The 24,711-nt window shown below is 37.4% G+C and overlaps 1 protein-coding gene and 1 pseudogene across 1 annotated transcript; one reads left to right on the forward strand and one right to left on the reverse strand.

Annotated features, from left to right (window-relative positions):
- Positions 1–6,709: 6,709 nt before the first annotated feature.
- LOC121789725 (dehydration-responsive element-binding protein 1E-like) lies at positions 6,710–7,603 on the reverse strand. The gene has a single exon (XM_042188105.1). It carries the CDS (start codon positions 7,549–7,551, stop codon positions 7,009–7,011), a length of 543 nt encoding a protein of 180 aa, XP_042044039.1. The 5' UTR covers positions 7,552–7,603; the 3' UTR covers positions 6,710–7,008.
- Positions 7,604–22,104: 14,501 nt separating this feature from the next.
- On the forward strand, positions 22,105–23,744 carry LOC121789727 (annotated as a pseudogene).
- Positions 23,745–24,711: the final 967 nt, after the last annotated feature.

The raw sequence follows: 24,711 nt of genomic DNA on the forward strand, positions 1-24,711 counted from the left end.
GATTGCTTTGGCCCAACCGGTTGCCGGATCTTCTTGACAAACACGGGCCAACGAGGGTATATCCCATCGGTCAAATAGTATGCCTTGTTATACTGCGTGCGTTGGCCACGACTCTGACCATCAGACCCTCACCCCGGAACTACGTCATTGAAGAGATGAGACAACTGTAGAACGTTGAAGTCGTTGTTTGACCCTGCGACACAAAAATACGCATGCCAGATTCGCAAACGATAGTCAACAACGGTATCATCGTGGGGTGTCTCCCTTTGAATCCAGATGTGAACTGCCCCTTCCAAGCCACCGGGCAGTTCCTCCACTCCTAGTGCATGCAATCGATACTGCCCCACATCCCGGGAAAATGGTGCACCGTCCCGTGCATATCTATCAATCTCTGGCATTCATCGGCATTTGGCTTCCGTAGATACTCCGGACCGAAGATATCCTGGATGCCATTACAAAACTGTCTCAGCGTCCTTAGGGAAGTTGTTTCACCCATCTGTAGGTATTCGTCGAACATGTCAGCGGGACCGGCATAGGCAAGCTGCCTAATTGCAGCGGTACACTTCTAATATGTCGACAATCCGGGTCGACCGCTAGCATCACGTCGCAGTGTGAAGCACCGTACCGCTGCGCAAATGTAGTCGCTATATGGATGAAGAGCCGTTGCGCCATTCTGAATCAGCAACGGAAAATCTCTGGCGGATAACGGGGGTTATCGCCAAAGTAGTCTTCCATCAATCGCTGGTCGGCCCCGACATGGTCACGACAGATTGTCCCCCGATGATGGAACGGCCGAAGGACCGCCGCTGCCGCCGCCTCCTCCTCGTCAGCTTCACGTTGCACCTCTTCAACCAGTTCATCAAACTCACTATCGACCAATTATTGAAACTCATCGTCGGCACTCATTTTTTCAAAGTAGAATTGAGATAAATTGAAAAGAGTGGAGATTGGAATAGGTAAAAAAATGGAGAAAATGGGTAGATTTATAGAATTAACAAAATAAAAAAAATCGAAAATGGTGGGAGCCGCGGCCCCTGCCCAAGTGCCGCGGCCGAGCCGCCGGCGTGGCTCTCTCCTGGGCAACCCCCCGCCGCGAAATTCCATGGCCTGCGTTATAGGGGGCCGCGGCCAAGCCACGAGCCGCGGCTCCCCTATAGTGGACGCTCTTAATGACTTAATTTAGAAATTACCGTAAGTTATAAATATATTTTAAAAACAAATACTCCATCCGTTCCATGTTAATTTAGTCATTTTTCTATTTTGAAAAATTCCGACATAATTGAGTCATTTCTCTTTTTGTCAAAAAGTGATCTTTTCACTTACTTATTCTATCTTCATCTCTCTTGTTTCATTCTCGCTTACTTTATTCATCATCCAAACACACTATTCTTAAACTCCGTGCCAAAAAGAAACGTCTCTATTAACAAAGAACGGAGGGAGTACAAAATTATGAAGTAACTCGTTTGGTAGACTATCTATGTTACAGCTAGTCAGGATAATTACCATGATATACTCATTCATAGTTCGTGGGTTAATTTTTAGTTAAAATAGTATAAACTTCAAAATGGGTTTAGGGGCCTTGAAAAACCAACTATTCGCTAAGCAAATGTGAACATCAAATGCATGAATAAAGCTAGATAAAAGCCTGTAGTGTAACTTACTCTAACATAGCTACAAAAGGCAGAAATTAGAGTGAGCGTCTGTTGAGTCTAGATGTCCGTGTTCGTATCCTTCGTAACATGAGATCTTTACATTTGTTTTCATTTATAAAAAATGTTTAATTGTATTGGGGAGAATGTATCAATTGTATTGAATGAATTATAACGTTTACAATGATCACCCTTTATAGAGGGGGATGAAGTAGGGAGCAAGAAATACATAATATACACCTAAAAATATACACACTCTATATGGAAATAAATCTCATGATATCCTATTAATTTGATTTGCTCGTATATTCTAACATATTCTAACACTCCCCCTCAAGTTAAGTCACGAGATTTCCGATACTTAACTTGCCAAGCACTTCATAGAAATCCTTTGCTCCCACTGCTTTAGTCAGAATATCAGCTAACTGATCTTCAGAGCGAACAAAAGGAAATTCAACAATACCAGATTCAATATTTTCCTTGATGAAATGTCTGTCCACTTCAACGTGCTTTGTTCGATCATGTTGGACTGGATTTTCTGCAATATTGATTGCTGCCTTGTTATCACAGAATAATTGACAAGTGTATTGTGACACAAGTCCTAATTCACTCATCAACCCTCTAAGCCACAATACTTCCGTTAAACCGTTCCTAATGCCCCTGAACTCAGCTTCAGCACTTGATAATGCCACAACCTTTTGTTTCTTACTTTTCCACGTGACAAGGTTTCCCCCTACAAAGATAAAGTACCCTGAGGTTGATCTTCTATCCATCGGGTTCCCAGCCCAGCCAGCGTCTGTGTATCCATGAACTTCAAAGTGTCCATTTTTCTTGAACATTATTCCATGATCAAAAGTCCTCTTCAAATATCTGACTATTCTTAATGCCGCTTCAAGGTGATCATTTTGCGGGCGATGCATAAACTGACTAAACACACTAACTGCATAAGCTATGTCGGGTCTGGTGTGAGATAGGTAAATCAACTTACTTACTAGTCTCTGATACCTTTCTTTATCGGCTAGTTTTGCTCCTTCTACAATCTGAAGTCCATGATTCACAACAATTGGTGTCTCTGCCGGTTTGCACTCCATCATCCATGTTTCTGCTAATAGATCAAGAATGTACTTCTTTTGACTAATGAAGATTCATTCCCTTGATCTTAAGACTTCAACGCCTAGGAAGTATTTGAGTTCCCCTAAATCTTTCATCTCAAATTCCTTGGCAAGATTCTTTTTCAACCGCTCTATCTCTTCTGTGTCGTCTCCTGTGATGATCATGTCGTCAACATAGATTATTAAACACGTGATCTTGTCTCCTTTCTTCTTTAAGAACATCGTATGATCAGCATGACTCTGTTGGTAATCATATTTTTTCATCACCTCTGTAAACCTCCCAAACCAAGCTCTTGAAGACTGTTTCAACCCATACAAAGTCCTTTTTAATAAGCAGACTTCTCCAGCTGCAAACTCATCTTCAAAACCAGGAGGAGCCACCATATAGACTTCCTTCTTCTGCTCACCGTGTAGGAAGGCATTTGTTACATCGAGCTGATGCAATGGCCAGTCCTTATTGGCTGCAATAGATAGTAGTACTCGTACAGTGTTCATCTTAGTCACAGGGGAGAATGTCTCTGAGTAGTCTATACCGTATGTCTGAGTGTATCCTTTTGCCACTAAGCGGGCTTTGTATCTTTCAATGGATCCATCTGGTCTTCTCTTTATAGTATATACCCATCTGCAACCTACAGGTTTCTTCCCTTCAGGAAGAAGACACTTCACCCAAGTGTGATTCATTGCCAATGCTTTTAACTCCAACAACATTGCTTCTCTCCAATGTTTGACTTTGATAGCATCCATCCATGTCTGTGAAATTTCCTCTTCTTCATATAAAGCAGCTTCAAACACCCTTGCCATCTTTGTCATGTTTGCCTTGGCCACATTTCCTATCGCGTATCGTGACCGTCTGTCTATCTTCTCTGGAGAATACCGTTTTGGCGGAATTCCTCTCGTGCTCCTTGGAGGTAGGATGTATTGTCCGGTATCCCCGTCAATAATCTCATCATGCATATTGTCAGTAGTAAGGGAATTCTCAACGACATTATTTACCTTGGATACCAAAGCGGGAGGCGACGTTGGGTGAGCAATGGGCTCCTCGGGTTGTACAGTAGGCAAAACTTGCTCGGCGACAGATGTATCTGACTCGGGTCGATCTCCAGTAGGATTATGATTGATGGTCGTAGGTGCCCAACTTAACATGTCACTAGCATTGAAGTCTATTTCACTCTTCCCCTGGCTGGTAAGTTGGGTATTGTAGAAGAATTCTGTTTCTAGGAAGGTGCAATTCATGGTTGTGGTGATCTGTCTAGTTTTGGGATTGTAGCATCTATAGACCTTTTGATTAGACCAATACCCAACAAAGACACATTTGACGGCACAGGGAGAAAGTTTTGTACGCTCATGTTTTGGGATATGGACATAGACAAAGCAACTAAATATACGGGGATCTAGAGATAATGCGGGAGGAATATTGGTTAGTGTGGACAGGACTTGGAGAGGGTTTCTTTTGTCAAGTATTTTTGTCGGCAAACGGTTAATAAGGTAGGCAGATGTGGCAACGGCTTCTGGCCAGAAGGATTTTGGGACTTTTGAGTAAAAAAGGAGGGCCCTAGTCTTTTCAAGAATAATACGGTTCTTACGTTCAGCTACCCCATTTTGCTCAGGTGTATAAGCACAAGAAGTTTGGTGTACAAAACCAGTTTGGGCACAAAAGTCTCTCATTTTTGTGTTAACAAATTCCCCCCCATTATCAGACCTAAGGGTTTTGATTTTTGTATTGAACTGAGTAAGGATCAATTTATAAAAAAATGTAAACTTTTCAAAGACGTCAGATTTATTTTTTAGAAAATACACCCAAGTCATGCGGGTGCAATCATCAATAAAAGTAACAAAATACCGAAATCCTCATCCCCCAAGTACTGGAGTCGGACCCCACACATCGGAATGAACAAGCGAGAAAACAGAATCGACTCTAGTATTACTGGGTTTAAAAGTCTGTCGTTTGTTCTTGGCCAAAATACAAGTCTCACACTCAAAAACTGAATTCTTAAAAAGGTGCGGAAATAAAATATTCAAATAACTAGAAGACGGGTGTCCTAACCGCCTATGCCATAACCATAAGTCCCGTTCTGAAGATCCGTAAGCCAGCATTGCCCTGCCAGTTTGAGCTATCTAGTCTACATAGTACAACCCTCGGCGCTCAGTGCCACGCCCAATGATCTTCCCTATCCGGATATCCTGTAGTAAACAAAAATTTGGATGCATCAACAGAGTGCAATTGAGTTCCCTAGTTACATGACTAATAGACATTAATTTTTGTGACAGAGATGGAACATAGAGACAATTTGATATTGTCAAAGTAGGAGAAATTTTCACAGTTCCCGCCCCTTCCACAGGAGCCAAATCACCACCAGCGGTTTCCACATAAGTACGTTTAGCTTGAAACAATTCCTCAAAACCAGACTTATCATATGTCATAGTGTCTGTCGCTCCACAATCAAATATCCATCCCCTATCATCTTCTGTAACTGATTTTTTAACATGACACGCCTTGAAATTTTCAGAACCATTATCAAGGATTACAAAACGATTACTACACATAATTCTGGGATCGATTCGCAATGTATCACAATTCTGGGGTGCAATTCCTAAATCATGCATGTAATGGGGTTCTTTATCTAAATATAAGGTGGATTGTGGGTTTAGATTGAAAAACCTAAACCTGTTACCTCCAAAGCTTGTCTGCACCGCGAGATTAGCTTTTGCTCCCGTCGGCTGCGCCTCCCTGCCGTTGACCACTGGGTTCGCTGCCCACCACCCGCCGGTTGCCGTCTCCGTCGGACCACCTCCAAGTGTTCCATAAGAAGTCCCATTTGAATCGCCTCCGGACTGAATGTCTTGTTCGTTGGTAGGAAAACTGACGGCGGACCTCCCTCTCGCCATCTGATTCCGATTTGGCTGCTTATGCCCGTCCTCCCACCATTCCGGGTATCCTATTAACTGGAAATATGTTTCCTTAGTATGTCGAGGCATCTGACAATGGGTGCAATAAAGTTTGGATTTATCTTCCTTTTCTCTATTCCGATTTGAGGCAGATCCGGTCGGAGGTTGGCCTCGGTGTGGCGGTTGCGGTTGCTGGCCACGCGGTGGCTGTCGATTCTGTTGATGCGGATGAGGAGGGTAAGAAGGACGGATTCCGAATCCGGCGCCGATGCCGGAATCTGGAGGTAGGGGCTACCTCCAGATCCCGCTGCGTTCTTCCTCTTGCTTCAAAATCCCGAGCGCGGTCTCGGCGTCGGGTGCAGGGTCTTCCTTTAACAACTCCCTCCGGAGTCCATCGTATTTGCTGTTCACGCCGGAGAGGAATTGATGGAGTCTCTTGATTTTTGTCTCCGTCTGATAGATCTTGACACCTTTGTCGCAACATGTGTATGGGAGGGCTTTCGGTTATCCATCCCGACCCATAAGTTCTGTAGCTCCGCCCAGTAGGCTTCGAGTTTATCAGTTCCTTGAACCAGCTTGTTGGTTCGATCCTCCAGATCATATATCTGAACGGGATCCTTGCGAGCGCCAAACGTGGTAGCGAGGCTCCGCCATATTGCGGCCGCAGTTTGGTGTTGAGCAAACTGTAACACCAAGCGTTGCTCCATGTTTTGGATCAACCAAGAAAAAACGACGTAATCTTCCGCGTGCCATGATTTGAATTTCGGGTCGTCTTTCTTGGGTGGATCTGTATCGCCTTCAAGATGGTCGAGCAATTCACGACCTCCAATTGCTATTCGCGTTAGACGAGACCAGACAGGAAAGTTATTCGCATCTAGTTTGATTCCTGTTGAAACTGATTCGATTGTTTTTGTGGCCATCGGTTACTTTCACTTGATTTTGCTAATTGGTGCAGGTTCGGGGCTGATATGAGTCGTGTGATGAACAAGATTCTGAGTTCTTGTGCTTTGAAAAAAAACGGCTTGTGTTTAGGGTTAGGATCGTATGGCTCGTGATACCATGTTTAATTGTATTGGAAAGAATGTATCAATTGTATTGAATGAATTATAACGTTTACAATGATCACCCTTTATAGAGGGGGATGAAGTAGGGAGCAAGAAATACATAATATACACCTAAAAATATACACACTCTATATGGAAATAAATCTCATGATATCCTCTTAATTTATTTGCTCGTATATTCTAACATATTCTAACAAAAAAACACCGAAATGGCCATTTATAATTAGTTGCCACACTAAATATAAACAAATGGATTATTAACTCAAAACTAAAACCCATATACTCGTAATTACTAATTTAATAACTCCATAACTCCAAGTCCACCTGAGCATCTATCTCCACCTCATCCCAGCTGAATCGCCACCCCAACAACGGCGGCGGCGACATTAGAACCGCCTCCGCCAGCCCCGCCACGCCTGACAGCTCGAATATCCCCAAGAACTCCGTCTCGTCCTTCTCCACAAAATTCTCCTGCGGCCGGAACGCCTCAGCGGCGGCGGCGGCTGCCTTCCGGAGGTCCTTGGCGTCCTTGGACAGGGGGACATGGAGGCGCCAGAGGGAATCGGCGAAGTTGAGGCAGGCGGCGGAGCCCCTGAGGGCTAATGCGGCTAGGTCATGGGCTCTGGCGGCCATCTCCGGCGTGGGGTAAGTCCCGAGCCAGACCCGCTTCTGGTGGCGAGGCTCCCGCAGCTCGCATACCCACTTGTTGGAGTTCCTGAGGCGAACGCCGCGGTACACCGGGTGGCGCGTCTCCTTGAATTTCTTCCTGCCGGCGCGTCGCTTGGGGTGGCTGGCGGCAAGGATGATCACCTCCTCCTCATCTGGACGCGTCTCTTGCATTCTTGTGAGTTGTGATTAATTAATTAATGATGGATTTGCTATTTAATTTGTGTGCTAGATGATTTGCGATTGCGGCAGTTAGTCGCAGTCTGAGTATTATATAGAATTATAGAGAGATGCATGCATGAATGTATGTGTGAAGTGTGAACCGTGAGAGTGTAGTTGCAGATACTTGGTGCTGGGAAAAGAGGGAACACGTGCGTGAATACGCAGTGGACGCGATATTAACAAGTGGAATCATTCATGGATAAGGGAGAATGCATGGGTCCCGCACATATTACGTCGACTTGGCACTCATTCTTAATTCATCGATTTAAATTATTAGAGCATCCGACTTAGCTGCCCGCCACTGGCAAAAGTCCAGCCTAAAACTCCTTCTGCCATGTCATCATGTCATTCCCACGGCATATTCAACGCCCTAGCATTCTCGCAGCCCAGTCTAGCCTTCCAATTTCATTCATTTTATCAAATTAATACAAATACGAAATTAATAATTGGACAGAAAATGGAGAATGTTCCAACATACTTCAATAAAAATAAAGTTTGTGAATAAGTGCATAAGTGCAACGAGCCATATATATAGAGTTTGTTACTATTCCTTGAATCTATATTGTTTGCTGCTAGCCAAACGGTAGTCTCAATTACTCAATTGCTTTATTCGTCAAAACAAAGTTGAAATAATATTTTTTTAAAGAATTAAAAAAAATTCAGACGGCTTGGCAGTTGCTTGGCGCTGAGAGACCGCCGAGCGGTTCTCGGTCACGCCCTAGCCTCCGGGCGTTTCTCTCTCCTCCTCTTGGGTAGGCGATCGCAATACGCACCCAGCCGACCGCCTAGCCGCACGGCGATGGCTGGGGAGTGTATTGCGAATGCTCTTAATCCTATTCATTTCCGGTTTTCTTCTCTTTATTCTACAACTAAATTCTTATCGTGTTGCTTTTATTTTTTTATATATAATTTTTATGCAAAAATCCAGACGAAAAATACATGGTCTGTCTGTGCAAAGGACTCCAGAAGAATTTCAAAAATTAAAATAAAAATAAATAAGTATTTCCTCTATCCCAATTAAGAAGATTATACACTTTTATTTTTAGTTTGTTTCAAATAAGATTATATATATTTCTATTTTTATAAACTTTTTCTCTCCAATTATTATATATATAACCATTTTTTTCTTTTTAATTAAATACTCAAATCTCTTTCTCTCTCCATTTAATACATACATTCATTATTTCGCTTTTGAATAAACACATTAATCAACAACTCCTAAAATTTGTGCCGATTAAGAAATGTGCTCCCTCTGTCCCAATATAGTTAAGTCGTATTCCTTTATGAGTTGTCCCAAAGTAGTTGAGTCATTTCCTTTGGCAAAAACTTTATCCCCTCTCGTACATTAAGAAATAAATTATTTTCAATATAATGAGGTAATTAGTGATTTAATAAATGGTCTCCTACAAAAGTAGGAGTATTATTTTGTACTCCCTCCGTTCGCCGTTAAATGTTCTATTTTTCCTTTTTTTGTTCGTCAGCAAATAAATATTTCATTTCACTTTTACTATATTTTGTAAGTGGACCTTACATTCCACTAACTCATTCCACTCATATTTGATTATAAAATCAATATATAAAAGTAGACCACTAGGTCTCACATTCCAGTAACTTTTTCTACTCACTTTACTTTAGAAAGTCAAACAATTTCTTAAAATCTATGTCGGTCAGATATAAGACATTTAATCATAGACGAAGGGAGTATAAATTTTAAATCCATGCATACGTTATAAATTTTCAAGTTGACTTTCAAGCTGACACAAAACACTTCAAAAATTTTCAATGAGTAACAACTAATTGGCGAAACAACTTCTCTAAATCAAATGTAGAATTAATTCTTTTTAATCTAAATATGTCGTGCATAAAACACGTTGATAAGGCCAATTTCATGCATCGGTTATGGGGTTAAACTCTGTTATTTCTATGAACTAACATATGTTTTAAGTTTAGGTGCGTAGAGAATCTGTCAGGCCAAGGAAATGGACGAGAAATTTACCAGGCAGAGGAAACCGAAGGAAAATGGAGTGAACAAGCCAGCTTGCAACCTGACCCAGGGGATTATGGAAGCAGCTGTGAGTGGAAAAACATCTTTTGAAGGACTTTTTAGGAGGGCAACATAAACAAATCAGCAGAGGGGATACCCTAGAAGTCTGAGCCTCAGCTATAAATAGAGACACAACATGAAGAGAGGCATCATCATTCGCCATATTCACTTTTCGCTCTTAGCTCATCACTTCACACACATATTTCTCTTCGCACTTATCTTTATGGGGTAAATTCTGGGAATTCGTTGTAGCCTAGTTCAAATTTCGTGATGTAACACCGTCCTTATGAAGGGCAAAGATACAATTGTTTATTTTCTATTGTTTTGAGCCGAGACTTCATCGTTTTAGAAGCTCGGCGTTTACCATTTCCGTGTTGAACCTTAATTCTAGTAGTTATGGAAGTTTCTATTTTCTATATAGCTGATTATGATGTTTGATTGTTGGTATTTACTGCTTTGCATGCTTTTCGCAATTGATGTTTGATTTGGAGTTGAGATCGGGTTGATCAGAGTTGATTTGTTGTTGAATCGGTTGAATCTGAATTGAGGAGTATGGGTTTGACGTATCGGGATTGGTTTTTGTTGATCTGAGTTGAATTGTTGAATGGAGTTGTGGATCTGAGACGTGATGTTCTGAATTTTGCATGGTTATGGATGTTTACTGTCATCTGCTTGTTTTTGCTTGGCCTAGTAGTTTAGATCCGGTCATTCTGTGCTTAATCGTAATGTTTGAAGTTGGATCCGAGATTGCTCTGTTTATCATGTTAGATGCTCTGTTTTCGTTTCTGTTTACTTGATTGTTTGGAGAAGAAGAAAGTAGAAGTTAGTTAGAAGTAGGATTCGTCACTGGCCGTGTTTTTCGTGGCTTTTTCTGTCGTACTAGCCAAATCGGGAAAATGGTCGTCACTGCATGTTTAAGTATTGTTTAGTTGTTCTCGGAAATCCGTTTACCTGGCTTGGTAGTTTAGTTGTTGAGTTTCTCTAGTTGAAATTGCATTTCCGTCAACCATGCATGTGCTCGTACTTATCCTGTTCCCTAGGTCTAGTAGTTAGGTTAGTTACATTTAAATTCCTCTCACTCTAGTAGTTAAACAAGTCTTAACCCATGAGTTGCGTGGCAGCAACCAACCCCTTCCAAGTCCTCTAAACACCTGCTTACCCCTTCCATCTCTGTGGGATCGATCCTTACTGCCCTATACTAGCCAATAGTAAATGGGTTAAAGTTTTGTTAGTGATTGAGAGTATCCCAACGACACAGTCAGATAGTTTAGAGAGTTCCTAGGCCTAGCGGTTGAGTGAATCCTCTGGACCTGTTTGACCTGAACTTTGCACACGCGCACACCAGTCTCCGATCAGTCACTTCACACGCCCTAAAATACGCCACAACCCATTTTTCATTTGCCACACCATCATTTTAAATTTCAGCCCCAACAACTGCAACAACGCTAACCCAAAAATTAGCTTCAAGATCCGCCACAACTTATTTCACTATTTTCCATATTTTGTTATTTTATTTTTTGATTTAGAAAACACATAACATAAATAAATACTACACTACTGTGATAGAAGAATAATAACAATATTTAAAGATAGAATAGTATACTACTTTTTTTAAAAATCATCTGGGAGAAATAGCCGTACACTAATTTTTGCTCGGGGGGCCATTGAAAGCACGAGTCCATGCCTTGGCAGCCCCCTCACCACCCCACCTACAATAGTGCCCCGAAAACCTACACACGCGGCCGGCATGTTTTCAGGTCCTATTGTGGATATCCTTACACAGTGGCGGAGCCACGGTGGGGCAAGGGGGCCCTTGGGCCCCTCAGCCATTTGAACTATATCCATATATATCATAAATATGCACATCTGATTATATGAACTGAGTTGGTATGAATCCTAGTCTCCAAATTAATCGTATCGAGTTTGAATCATGTCTCTTCCATTTTGACTGGAATAATTTTCCTCTTTGGAGCCTCTTTGTATTTTAATTTCTCTAATAGTTTTTTATAATTTTTTCGAGCCTCTTTGGATTTTAATTTCTCTAATAATTTTATATAATCGTATAGATAACAATTTTTTTTAATACCGTAAAAAAAATTTAAATTAATTTTCTCTAGTAAATTTATAGTAATAATCTTATAGGTATTAAATTTGTATAAATAATTTTATTTTGTAATTTTAAGGATTGATTTTAAATCATATGCTTTTTAATTAAAAAATTTGGAAAACAAGAAAATAATTCTTTAATTCCATAAGTAAATTCAGTTTCAATAGTAGTATGCACTTTATTATAAAAAAATGTATTCTTTATTTTTTCGTTGTTAATGTTGTTATTGTATCTTTAAACACTTGACAACTTTTAGTACTCCCTTCGTTTCCTCATAGTTGAGGCAAAACTTTTCGGCACACAATTTAAGAAATGAATATTTAGTGTGTTTAATAAATAGATAAAAAAGTAAGAGAGAGAAAAAAAGTAATTTAGAATAGAGTATAAAGTGAATAAAATAAAGAGAATAAAGTGAGAGACAGTAAAGTAAAAGTAAGAGATTGTAAAATAAGAGTGAGAAAAAATATTATATATAGAAATGACTTAACTTGAGGGAAATTCCAAAAGTAGAAAAATGACTCAATTATGAGAGAACGGATGGATTAATAATTTGTGCCCTCGGGATTAAAATCCCGGCTCCTCCACTGCCCTTACATACCCACTAATCATTCATTTCTTAATTGTTTTGTGCAAATAAAGTGCCTTAGCAATGAAGGAACGAGGGGAATACTTTTTCTTTTTAAGTGGTTAATTAGTAGTTGGGGGGGCAATTAAAATTTTGTAATCCCTCCATCCCAAGGAAGATGACATCTTTCTTGTACGGTACGAGATTTTATGGAGTTTTATTTTATGTGTTAGGTGGATAGAATAAAGTAACAGAGAATGAATAAAATAGAAATAAATTATATTTATACTAATGAGTCATCTAGAGTGTGACAAACTAAAAAGAAAAATGAGTCATCTTTGGTGGGACGAAGGGAGTAGTATTATAGTATTCCATCCGCCCATAAAAATATACTCCCTCCGTCCCATAAGAATATGCACTATTTTCTTTTTAGTCCGTCACACAAGAATATGCACTTTCTAATTTTGGAAATTCTTTTTTCTATAATGAGATGGGACCCCATTTCATCATGACAATACTTTAATTACTTTTTCCCTCTACCTCTTTCTTACTTTAACAATTTTGCATTAAAACTCGTGCCGAACAAGTGCATATTCTTTGAAGATGGAGGGAGTACTAATTTTATATTAATGTGAACTGTTTTTAATAATAAAAATATAATATGTTTAGTGGGACAAACTAAAAATGAAATAATATATATTTTTTAAAGAAAGGAGTATATTAATAGTGCTGACCAATTCTTTTATTATTAGTTTTCATTCTTATGGTCGAGGGTCAACTCGAGGGTCAAGCCACTGTCCTTGCAATCTTTAATCTTTTCAAAATTTAATTACATACCCCGTCTATTTTGTAGTCATTTTTTCATTTTAGTATGTTCTATAATAGTGGAGTCATTTTCCTTTTCAGTAAAAGTCAATGTATTTCTTCTCACTTACTTTACTCTCTTCTTCATTTCTTTATCTTTTTCATTTCCTACCTAATTCTACATTTACTTAACCCACTCAACACAATTTTCTTAAAATTTCATGCCAAAAAGTAACACATCCACTATTGTGGAATGGAGAGATTACATAACAAATGAGTTGTAGCTAGGTCTTACGTAATTTTTAAAATGCGGATAACACGTTTTTTAGTTGGAATGCTGCACATTATTAATTCCTAGATTCTAGGCATGCTACATTAACATATGGGCAACGTTACTTTGGGACATGCATATACTCCCTTCATTCCATAAAAATATGAATATTTGAGATGATATGAGAATTAATGTACAATTAATAAAATAAAAAAGATGAGTAGAAAGATGGTTAAAATAATGTTAGTGGATAATAAGACTCACATCACTATTAATATTTAATGATGTGTCATAGTGGTAAAATATATATATATATATATATATATATATATATATATATATAGAGAGAGAGAGAGAGAGAGAGAGAGAGCGAGTTGTGATCAATGTCGAACCAATTTTAAAGACCGAACTAGAGACCAAATCTGGGCCATTAGATCTAGTTTTTTTGATGAGATGTGCTGCTGTGTAAATTTTTCGGTCTTCATTACAAGCCCATTTTACTTCATTGTATATGTTTATTACTTCATTCCGTTCGTAATACCTTGAAACTACAATATGTTTTTACTTTCTTCCAGTAGGTTTTGAAATGATTCAACATATGTTTCATTTGAATTCATTGACCTGGGTTTTTACTTTATTTACATTAAAAAATGCACTTTATTCAAGTGCGTTTATTACTTCATTCAGAAACGTTATTACTTCATTGGATAAGGTTTTTACTTCATTCCAGTAGGACTTCAAATGCTTCTACACATACTTCATTCCAATAATTTATTACATCATTCTATGTGTTTATTACACCATATCAGCGTTGCGGCGGTGGTGATAGATATTGTAGAGAGAAAGAACGGCACGCGACGACGAAACCGCATTTACGTACTGGAATGAAGTAAAAACCAACTGGAATGAAGAAAAAACCTACTGGAATGAAGTTAAATCTTCGTAACATGTTAGTGTGACATATTTACCTTCGGATGAATTAAAATAGGCTCGTGATGTAGGCGAAAATAATTGATAAATTTGTGTCTCTCATCCATAAAAAACTAGATCTAAAAACCCTAATTTGGTATGGTTCGGTGGTTCGGTCTTTAAGAGTGGATTTGTGAATAATGGGACTCGAGAGTATATATATATATATATATATATATATATATATAATGAGTTGGGGACAACTTTTCATAAATAAAAATACTCATATTTTTATAGGACGAATGAACGTAAGTTATTAGATTGTGTCTACAGAAAGTATTATTTGAAGTTAACTAAATCTAAATAGTAGTATTAGATTGTGCTTACGGAAAGTATTACTTGAAGATAACTAAATCTAAATATTAGTAGCAAATTTCTTCTAACTCAAATTTTTAGGTTGACGGATAGAGCCAGTGGGCCTAGATAGAGCAAGTGGCAAATTAGTCCATGTGTGTAATATGTAGGTTGACGGATACAGTATAAGTAGTGACTAGTGGCCATGTGAACCGAATATAGACAACTTGATGACTATAAGACGATCAACAATGGGAAGAGATGGAAAACGCCTTTAATTGGTGTATCTATTCCTTTCTTTTTAACAAAATGAACTATACTACGAACCAAATTTTTTGGTACCGCTAGTAGTTAAATTGAAAAAGTGAAATTTGAATTATAATTGTGGTCAATCTCATAAATCATAGTAGTAATTTGAAACCATAATTTTGCTACACCTATTTCACCAAAATATAGTCTCACGAGTTATTATAATTGCAAATTGTTGTAAAATTATTGTTTAATTCGCATGATTGAAAAGTTATGATATTAATAAGAAGTCAATTAAAAAATATGATTTAAATAAATAAAATACTACTGTATTTTAGTTTACTTTATTTTTAACGGATAATCTCATAACTAAAATAATAAGTAATTATAAACAAAATTTAATTTTGAAGCAAAATTTAATTTGACAATTTTTGACGTGACACAATAATCCGACAGGAATTCGCTCGACATTAATGAGTTTGGATAAAGTTTTATTGAGTTTGTGTTCTTATTGGATTGACCCGTAAAGAATCCGATAATTTCGCATTTGGTTTGGGTTGGATACGGATGACCCAATAAGTAATACTCCCCCCGTCCGCGAATAAGAGTCTCATTTCATTCTGGCACGAGTTTTAAGAAATGTTAAGAAAATCAGTAGAAGAAAGTTAGTGAAATATGAGTCTCACTTCTATTTGTTAGTTTTAAATGATATGTGAATAAAATGAGTTAGTGGAATATGAGGTCTCTTTACCATTTATAGTAATTATAAACCGGGACTATTATTCGTGGACGGACCAAAATGGAAAAATGTGACTCCTATTCATGGACGGAGGGAGTACTCCATATTATTATTTTTATTATCTTTATTTTATTTTTGAAAAACAATGATTTACTCTAGTTATTTAATTTAGTGTAAATTAGATTTAAATAGTGTAAAATGATGTTTTGTCGTGTAAATTAAGTTCAGAAATTTTAGATTTATTTTTTGAACTTGATTTACACTATATGTAGACTAGAATAAAACCTTGGGCCTCAACGGGCCAATAAGAATTTCGCGAGCCAGCAAGAAAAGAATCGTAATTCATCAAATAAAGGAATTTGCTGATTCCCACTTATTTTAATTTCAATATAATTAGATTAAGTAGAAGTCAACAAAAAAAATTAGTGCAGTTTAAATAACAATTATTTCTAATATACATGTGCATAGGGATGTGTTTATAAAATAACTAATTTTAAAATTATAATGTACTTCCAATCTCGTGCTGCCACATGACACGAAAGATGCAATATTGTAAATACTATACAATATATATTTGTGGAAGTTGTAGATCAATTTCAGTCGATTATATTTTAGTTAGTGGCAGATTGCATTTTTTATTATTCAGTTTTGCAAATTAGACATAGGCTGTTTAATTTGCATTATATACGTAGATGAATTACATTTATATATAGTTTATTTTGTATTGTACCAATTTATGTTTATAATTCAAAACTAATGATATAAAATGCAATCTTCCTATAACTAAAATACAATCTGTCTATAACTAAAATGCAATCGGCTGAAGTCCATCTACATCTTCACTAATGTATATTGCATTTTAGTGTTTACAATATTGCATGTTTCGTGCCACGTGGCAACATGAGATTGTACGTACGTTGTGACTCTAATTAAGGATGTGCCCTAGTGCTCCCCTATATGCATAACAAGTAAATGTAGAGGAGTTTTTAGCTTAATGTGAGAATGTTCGTTTATATTTCACATAACTTTTTTGTGTTGGGTTATTTTATTTATTGCTTATAATTTCGAGATAGAAATTGTTTTATACATTTTCTTAACAAAGATATTGTGAGTAAAATATATACAATTCCGAATGATTATGAAAAATAAAGTTAATGCTCCCACCCTTAAGAGAGACATTTTATAGGAGAGAGAAAAAAAAAAAAAAAAAGAGAGACATTTTATAGGCACGAGATTTAAAAAAAATAGTACATAGTAACTAAAAAGTAATTAGAGAAAGAGTATAATACTTTCTCTGTTCCAAGTAGATGTCACATTTTCCTTTTTATTTTGTCCCATAAAAAATGTCACATTTCCTTTTTCTGGTAAACATTGTCTCACCCTTTAGACGCTTTGATAAGAAACTTTGGATCTCTATCTTCTATGTCACTGCATGGTCTATTTAGAATATCCGTAACAAGACTGTGTTCTAAAACTTCCAACCCAATTGGGAGTTTGAGAAAAGTCGACTGTTTTGGCTCCTTGGCACGTGGACCGCACTTCCACTTTTCACTGGGGCAAATATTGAAGGATTGGAATGTCATCAGAGAGTGGGAGGGTTAACATCAGGTTTAAAGGCTTGAGAAACACACGAAATAGGCCCGCGCTGCCTCTTGCTTCCTACTCGTTGTCTGATGTTCTCTCAGGCACCCCTTGGGTCTTACTTTGCTCCTGTTGTTTGCCTTCTCTTTGTTAGTTCGTGGTTTGCCTTGCTTTCGACAATTGCTTTTTTTCTTTCTAGCTCTATCGGTTTTGCACTTGTTGTACTGTTAGCTTTGTTGAGTTTTTTACTTCTGTTTTATTATCTGTGTACTTTTGATAATGTTGTACTCTACCTGCCACTTTTAGATGGTTTCAGATTTTTGAATTATCAAAATAAATCAATACATAAAAATATATTTTTCTCTATTCACTTAACACACAAAATAATATCATTATTCAAATATAACATCTATTATAGGATGGAGAAAATGAAAATAAAATAGAAAAGTGAATATAGAATAAAGTAAGTTAGAAAATAAGCAATTTCAATTAATAGAAATATTGACAAAAATAATGTTGGGCGATCAACATAGAGATTGAGTGTTGGGCCCTTATCTTTTGACCAAATGAGCAGAATCAGTTTTAGACGTGTATTGAAATTGGGGCCTTCAAAAAAATAACAAGTGGGCTGAACAATGATGAAATATAAATACTACGAGTTTGTTTATTATTTCAAATATACTTTTGCATTTTAAGTGTTAGTATAAGCAATTAAAAACGGACTAAAAGTTATAAAATGATTCTATAAACCAAAACTAAATTCCTTTATAAGTGCTCTTGTATTACTGGATGGAGTATTATTTTTTCTCTATTCTGAGAGAGGGATAACTAGACTCTGAATTGTTATGATCTTTTTTCTTTTACATATCAATTTAAAAGTTGCTTGTTTTTATAATTCCAAATTTCATTTATTAAAAAAGTTTTGTAAAGCGTTTAAAGCCAAAACACGTGACGATTTTGTCATTAAATCTTAATTTCAATACGACGTTTATCTAGAGAGTTGATAATAATATCCTGTAAGAGTGGCTGCCTCGTATAAATTAATATTCTCTATATATATTTTAGTGTACAAAATGATCTATTGAATATTATTTTATTATTGAATTATTATTGTAATATGAATTATTTTAAGTATAGTCTGGCTAATTTATTGATCCATGTGAGACCTAGCTAGCTAGATCCTGTTAGTTAAATATTGAAGCTCGTCCAATGATAAAATTATTATCTACTCAATGATAATAATTAATACTCCTAGTGGAAACCATATAAAAATAATTTCCTTGACATAGGTAGGCACACGTGAGGTGTTAGACATACTATTCGTTCATGATTCATGCCCCAATTCATAAAACAACAAATTATCTTAACTGTTTTCTCATATTATTTCATAGTAGGAGTATTATTTATGTTCTCCACATCAGCAACACCGTTGATGTTTAATTTTCTTGGAACACTAGAACTCAATACCCATATTATTGTTGTTTATTTTATAGAGAAGCAATATCACCATATATTACATATTATAGTTGCTAGACAATTGAATTCTAATATTTTCGATATCTGAATAATGTTATTAGCATTATTTGTCTTTGGATATAGAGTATAATCACTTTGGAGGAACTTTGCACTATTCTCAAAATATATTTTTATATATACATGTGTAAGCAGTTACACGTTTTTGGTGTTAACTTTTGGCATCAGCGATCAAGTGAATAATTTTTTAAAAAAGAAATTGCTTGAAAATAATGATTACTACCTCCGTCTCTTAAGAATAGAAACTACTTCCTCCGTCCATCAATAAACGTTCAATTTTGCCATTTTCATCTATCCAACGATAAATATCTCATTTGCTTTTTTACTGCTTTTAGTAATGGACCTCACATTCCACTAATTATATTTCACTATAAAACTAATATATAAAAGTAAGACTCACCTTCCACTAATATTTTCCACTCACTTTCTACTACATTTCTTAAAACTCGTGTCCGGTCAAAATTGGCCTTATATTGGTGGACGGAGGGAGTATTTCCATTTTGATCTGTCTCTTAAAAATAGAAATTTTCTAAACTTTCTATTTTACGAAGCGGAACCCACAATCCATTAACATCACTATATTTTTTTTCTTCCTCTCTCTTATTTATTCATTTTTCTCTCCATCTTTGTTATTTTACCAATTGTGCATTAAACTAGTGTCGTTTCAAAAGTTTTTATTTTTCAAAGATGGATATAGTATAATGTATACAATGACTAGTCCTCGAAGATTATGATCATCTACATGTAACTTTATGTAATAGGTGGTTCAAAAATCTCCGCAAATATATAGTAATTTATAGTAATAGTATTTTTTAGTGTTAATTAAATTTGAGGGGCAATCCTTCTTGTACTCTTGTGTATTCTCTAGCTTCCCGAATGACATAATCTAATACTATCATCACGAGAATCCGGACAATCACTTCATTAAAGTATTCGACTCAAATGATATAAAATATTGTTCATCCTATGACTTCTGAAATTAATTCTTATAGGCTAATCTGAAAAATTAATTATGATTTGTATAATTTCGTAACAAAAATAATGTTTATAGATGGTCAACAAATATGTAAATTGGCCAATTAGAGATGCAGGCCAGATGCTGACAAGAAAACTTTGTCTTATTAAGGTTTCTTTTGACAATATAATTTGCCGACTTTGCGAAAGAGCCAAAATTTAGATCATCTTTTACTCTTGTTCACCTAAAGCTTTTAAATAAACTTGTTAAATCAAATTATAATATGCAACAATTTTTAGGTATTCTAGTTTAATCTGCAAGGAGGGTTCAACGTTTTGTAGGATTCTGATAGCTGGATAAGTATATACTGTATTTTATAATAATTAAATCATTTAAGGGCAGATGCTAAATATCAAATTAAATCTAAACTATTACACTTGATTAATTATATCGTATTACCAAAAATATTATTTTAATTATGAACTATTAGTTTTACCTAGGTTTTATTTTCAGACTCTTAATATTATCTCTAGTACTAATTTAGGCGTGTCATAACTAAAGATGAAACAACTTCATCTTCTTTGTTGCAGCATCACTGACAGAACGTGCTCCAACAAAGTGTACTGGATGCTATGAGTTATCCAGTGTGTGGAATTCATAGAGTGACTACCTTATTTATAGGGATTGTCGACTGCACGAGGAGCTTGATGGAGTGAATGGAGATTCAAATTTATCATCATGGCTAGTGTACAATGGTGAGTTACATATGTGAGGAGCTTGATGTAGTGAATGGAGATTCAAATTTATCATCATGGCTAGTGTACAATGGTGAGTTACATATGTGAGGAGATTGATGAAGTGAATTGGAGATTCAAATTTATCATCATGGCTAGTGTACAATGGTGAGTTACATATGTCTCTCGTTATCTCCTTCTCTTACAACTTATTGTTGAAAACACTACAGGTGCTTCCTTGATGACGCCGATTCTTTTGACGCCGACTGATAGAGTCGAGGAGAAACATTCCACATCAAATATATAATCACTCCACTTTATTTTCTTCTTACTTTACTTTCTCTTATCTTTCTTATTTTATTTTCTCTCTTATTTTATTTTATTTTCATTTAACTAAATTAATATCTTTACATCTATTTATAACTTTTTGGTATCTTTACATCTATTTATAATATATTACTATTACTATTACTATTTGAAGTTACAGAAAGTGAATTTTCTTGTATGCAATTGTTTATTAAAATGTAAATTTAACCTGATAAAAGTAGTAATATGGTATACAGTCAAAAAACATGCACTCCACCATTGTATCTTCTCGAAGGTAAGATTTTAGCCAGTTTCAAATAAAAAAAATCTCCTTAACACACACACAGAGGGTGTGTGTGAGTGGTTATCCATAATTGTTATTTAACTGTCGACACGTAGTAATGAAGATTAAATATATTCAACAAAGCAGTTTCCATTCCTCACTTTAACTCTCGAATTAAATTAAGCCACATAAAACCTTTAACTTTCGGTCAAAATTGACATATTTAAGTCAAACATTCTTTATTAGAAATCAGCCTATTTACGCCGTCTACCATCCTCAAATTAATTAATATAGTATGATTTTATTCAGAAATGGAAAAAAAATAATATGCTAAAGAAAAGCCGACCCATTTGGCTACTTTATGCCACATGGTGGAAAAGTTTGTTCCACTTAGAATGTCAAAATCATTTCATCATTAATGGAACCGTCCATACCACTTTTTTCTTCTAAAAAACAATCAAGATCGACATAAAAATCATATCTTCTGCATACACGATGAATTATTTGTTTTAGGTTATCCCACTATCATTCTTATAAAATTAATTACATATGTGGATCAAGTAACTTTCACAACTAAGAATATCAGTTGTCGGCATTATTAGAAACGTTTCGTGTAATATACTAATAGTTGAATGAAAATAATAAATTTCTAAGCCTCTAAAAACGTTTTTTACGCCTGCAAGAAATCTTAACAAAGAATTGCAGGCTAAATAGTGTGACGATTAGGGTCGGTCACAAGCCAACAAAATCATTAAACCATACTCTTCTTAAATATTACTCCACCAAATTAAGTTTTATTTGTTGTTACTTTTTCTTCATAGAATAATATTAAATTTTTTAATATTTTCTTGATGATCCCATTCCCATCTCCTAACTGTGTCGAGCTCGTGTTGAATTGATGATATATGCTGTGCATGTTACAACTATTTTTTCCGTGTTGTAAATCAAATCAAATTCACACTGAGTCAAAGAGTCAACCAAAAACTAAAGGCACTTACCAATATTTATTTATTTAAATTATAAAAGCCGTCCTCTGTTGCAAGTCTGCAACCAACAACTCCATTGGTTTTACTTATTTCCTCCAAAAAAAAGACAAACCATTTCCCATATATATAAGTAGACGAGGCTGTTACAATAACATCAAAAACACCCTCTCCAAGTTTGCTTATCTCAACCTTCAACTCAAACATTACATTACATTAACACATTCTCTATCAAATCCAAATCCAAATCCAACCCAAAAAGGAAAAAAGAAGAAAAATGGAAGAAGCAATGTTGAATCCATTGGTGTCCGAGAAACCAACAACATCCAATTCCCATCTCACACAAGCTCTGAATGAAGTAAAATCAATCTCAAAAATCTCCCTCCCCATGATCCTAACCGGCCTAATCCTCTACTCCCGGTCCATGATCTCGATGCTCTTTCTCGGGCGCCTCGGCGGCCTCTCCCTAGCAGGGGGAGCCCTGGCCGTGGGGTTCGCCAACATCACCGGCTACTCCATCCTCTCGGGCCTGGCCGTGGGCATGGAGCCCATCTGCGGCCAGGCTTACGGAGCCCAACGCTTCAAGCTCCTCGGCCTCACTCTCCAACGCACAATCCTCCTCCTCCTCCTCACCTCCCTCCCCATCTCCCTCCTCTGGCTCAACATCCACAACCTCCTCCTCCTCTGCGGCCAGGACCCCGCCATCGCCGCCACCGCCAACACTTACATCCTCTTCTCCCTCCCAGACCTCATCGCGCAATCCTTTCTCCACCCTCTCCGTATATACTTAAGAAGCCAATCCATCACAATGCCGCTAACATACTGCGCCGCGCTCTCCATCTTCCTCCATGTCCCAATCAACTACCTTCTCGTAACCGTCCTCGGCCTCGGCCTCAAGGGCGTCGCCATCGCGGCCGTCTGGACGAACATCAACCTCGTCGGCTCGCTCCTCGCCTACGTGGCAATGTCGGGGGTTTACACAAAAACATGGGGCGGGATTTCGACGGATTGCTTCAGGGAATGGGGATCGCTTCTGAATCTCGCGATCCCGAGCTGCATCAGCGTGTGTTTGGAATGGTGGTGGTATGAAATCATGATTTTACTATGCGGGATACTTGTGAACCCACGCGCCACCGTGGCCTCGATGGGGATTCTCATCCAGACCACTTCCTTCATCTATATATTCCCCTCTTCTTTAAGCTTCGGCGTGTCGACGAGGGTCGGCAACGAGCTCGGCGCGGGGAGGCCGCGGGAGGGCGAGGATGGCCGCCATCGTCGGCCTCTCCGCTAGCTTCGTTATCGGACTCTTCGCGGTGGCGTTCGCGGTCTCGGTGAGGAATGTGTGGGCGGGGTTGTTCACTCTCGATAAGGAGATTGCGGCGCTGACGGCGGCGGTGCTTCCGATCATCGGGCTGTGCGAGCTCGGGAACTGCCCGCAGACGACGGGGTGCGGCGTGCTGAGGGGCACGGCGCGGCCCAAGATGGGGGCGAATATTATCTCGGGTGTTTTTACTTGGTGGGATGCCGGTGGCGCTGCTGCTTAGCTTCTACCTTGGGTATGACTTCAAGGGGCTGTGGATGGGGCTTCTCGCGGCGCAGGCCTCCTGTGCCGCGGCGATGCTCTTTGTGCTCTTCAGAACGGACTGGGAGGTCCAAGCCTCCCGGGCCAAGGAGTTGACCGCCAAAACCGACACGTCGGATTATACCAAATGGAGGATAATTAATTAATTAAGTCACATTAATTACGTTACTTCATAAATTCATTCTTTATTTGGGGTAGTGTAAATGAAAGGATAGGAATAGAAGAATTGTTTTTTTTTTACCTATTTGTTTGTATGTTTGTGTTTTAGATGTAAAAGTCAAGGGAGAAACAAGATTTTGTTGTTGGAATAGTGAGAGTGAGAGCTTGCAAAGTGACTGACACAAGATCAAAATACATTCCCCCCATCTCAATGCCTTTTACTCACACTTTTGGGTTTAATTATGTATTCAACTGCATTGATCATGCAATTAAGGGTGTCGTAAATGCTACGTTTGGTAAACTATACAAGATACTCAATTTATTATCTATGTGCATTTATAATGGCGGCCCACTGCATGTGTGTGATTCTGTATTTATGGTATACATGACAGATACGCATCCACTGTATATGCATTAATTCTTTATTTTATTTTTGTAGGATATATAGGGCTATGTGGGATGAGTTGTTATGGAATCACCTCTAATCAACCCAGTCCGATAAGACTTAATCCAAACTCAACACGAAATCAATTGGTTTGTATTGAGTTGAATCCAACAAAGATCCAAATCCATTAAAGCTTAACCCAAATCCATCAACTTCATGCATGGTTGACTCCGTGTCTAAACTTATCATTCTTAATTAAATAGTATATCCTCGTATGGAACGTTTCAAGTAATGCTCCCTCCGTTCCATAAAAATAAAAATAGGAATTTTGGGACGACACGGGGTTTAATGTGAAAATGATAGAGTAAGAGAGATGAAGAAAGAAAAATCTATTGAATTATTGTTGGTAGAGAATGAGACTCACCTTATAAAAGAGGGAAAAATTGCCCAAAATAGAAAGAGACTATTTTTGTAGGGCAGATAAAAATGGAAAAAGAGGACTATTTTTATATGATGGGAGAGTACATAATTGAGAAAGTCAAAACAAGTTCATATCCACATCAAAACTA

Source organism: Salvia splendens, unplaced genomic scaffold, assembly GCF_004379255.2.
Source record: "Salvia splendens isolate huo1 unplaced genomic scaffold, SspV2 ctg316, whole genome shotgun sequence".
Lineage (NCBI taxonomy): Eukaryota > Viridiplantae > Streptophyta > Magnoliopsida > Lamiales > Lamiaceae > Salvia > Salvia splendens.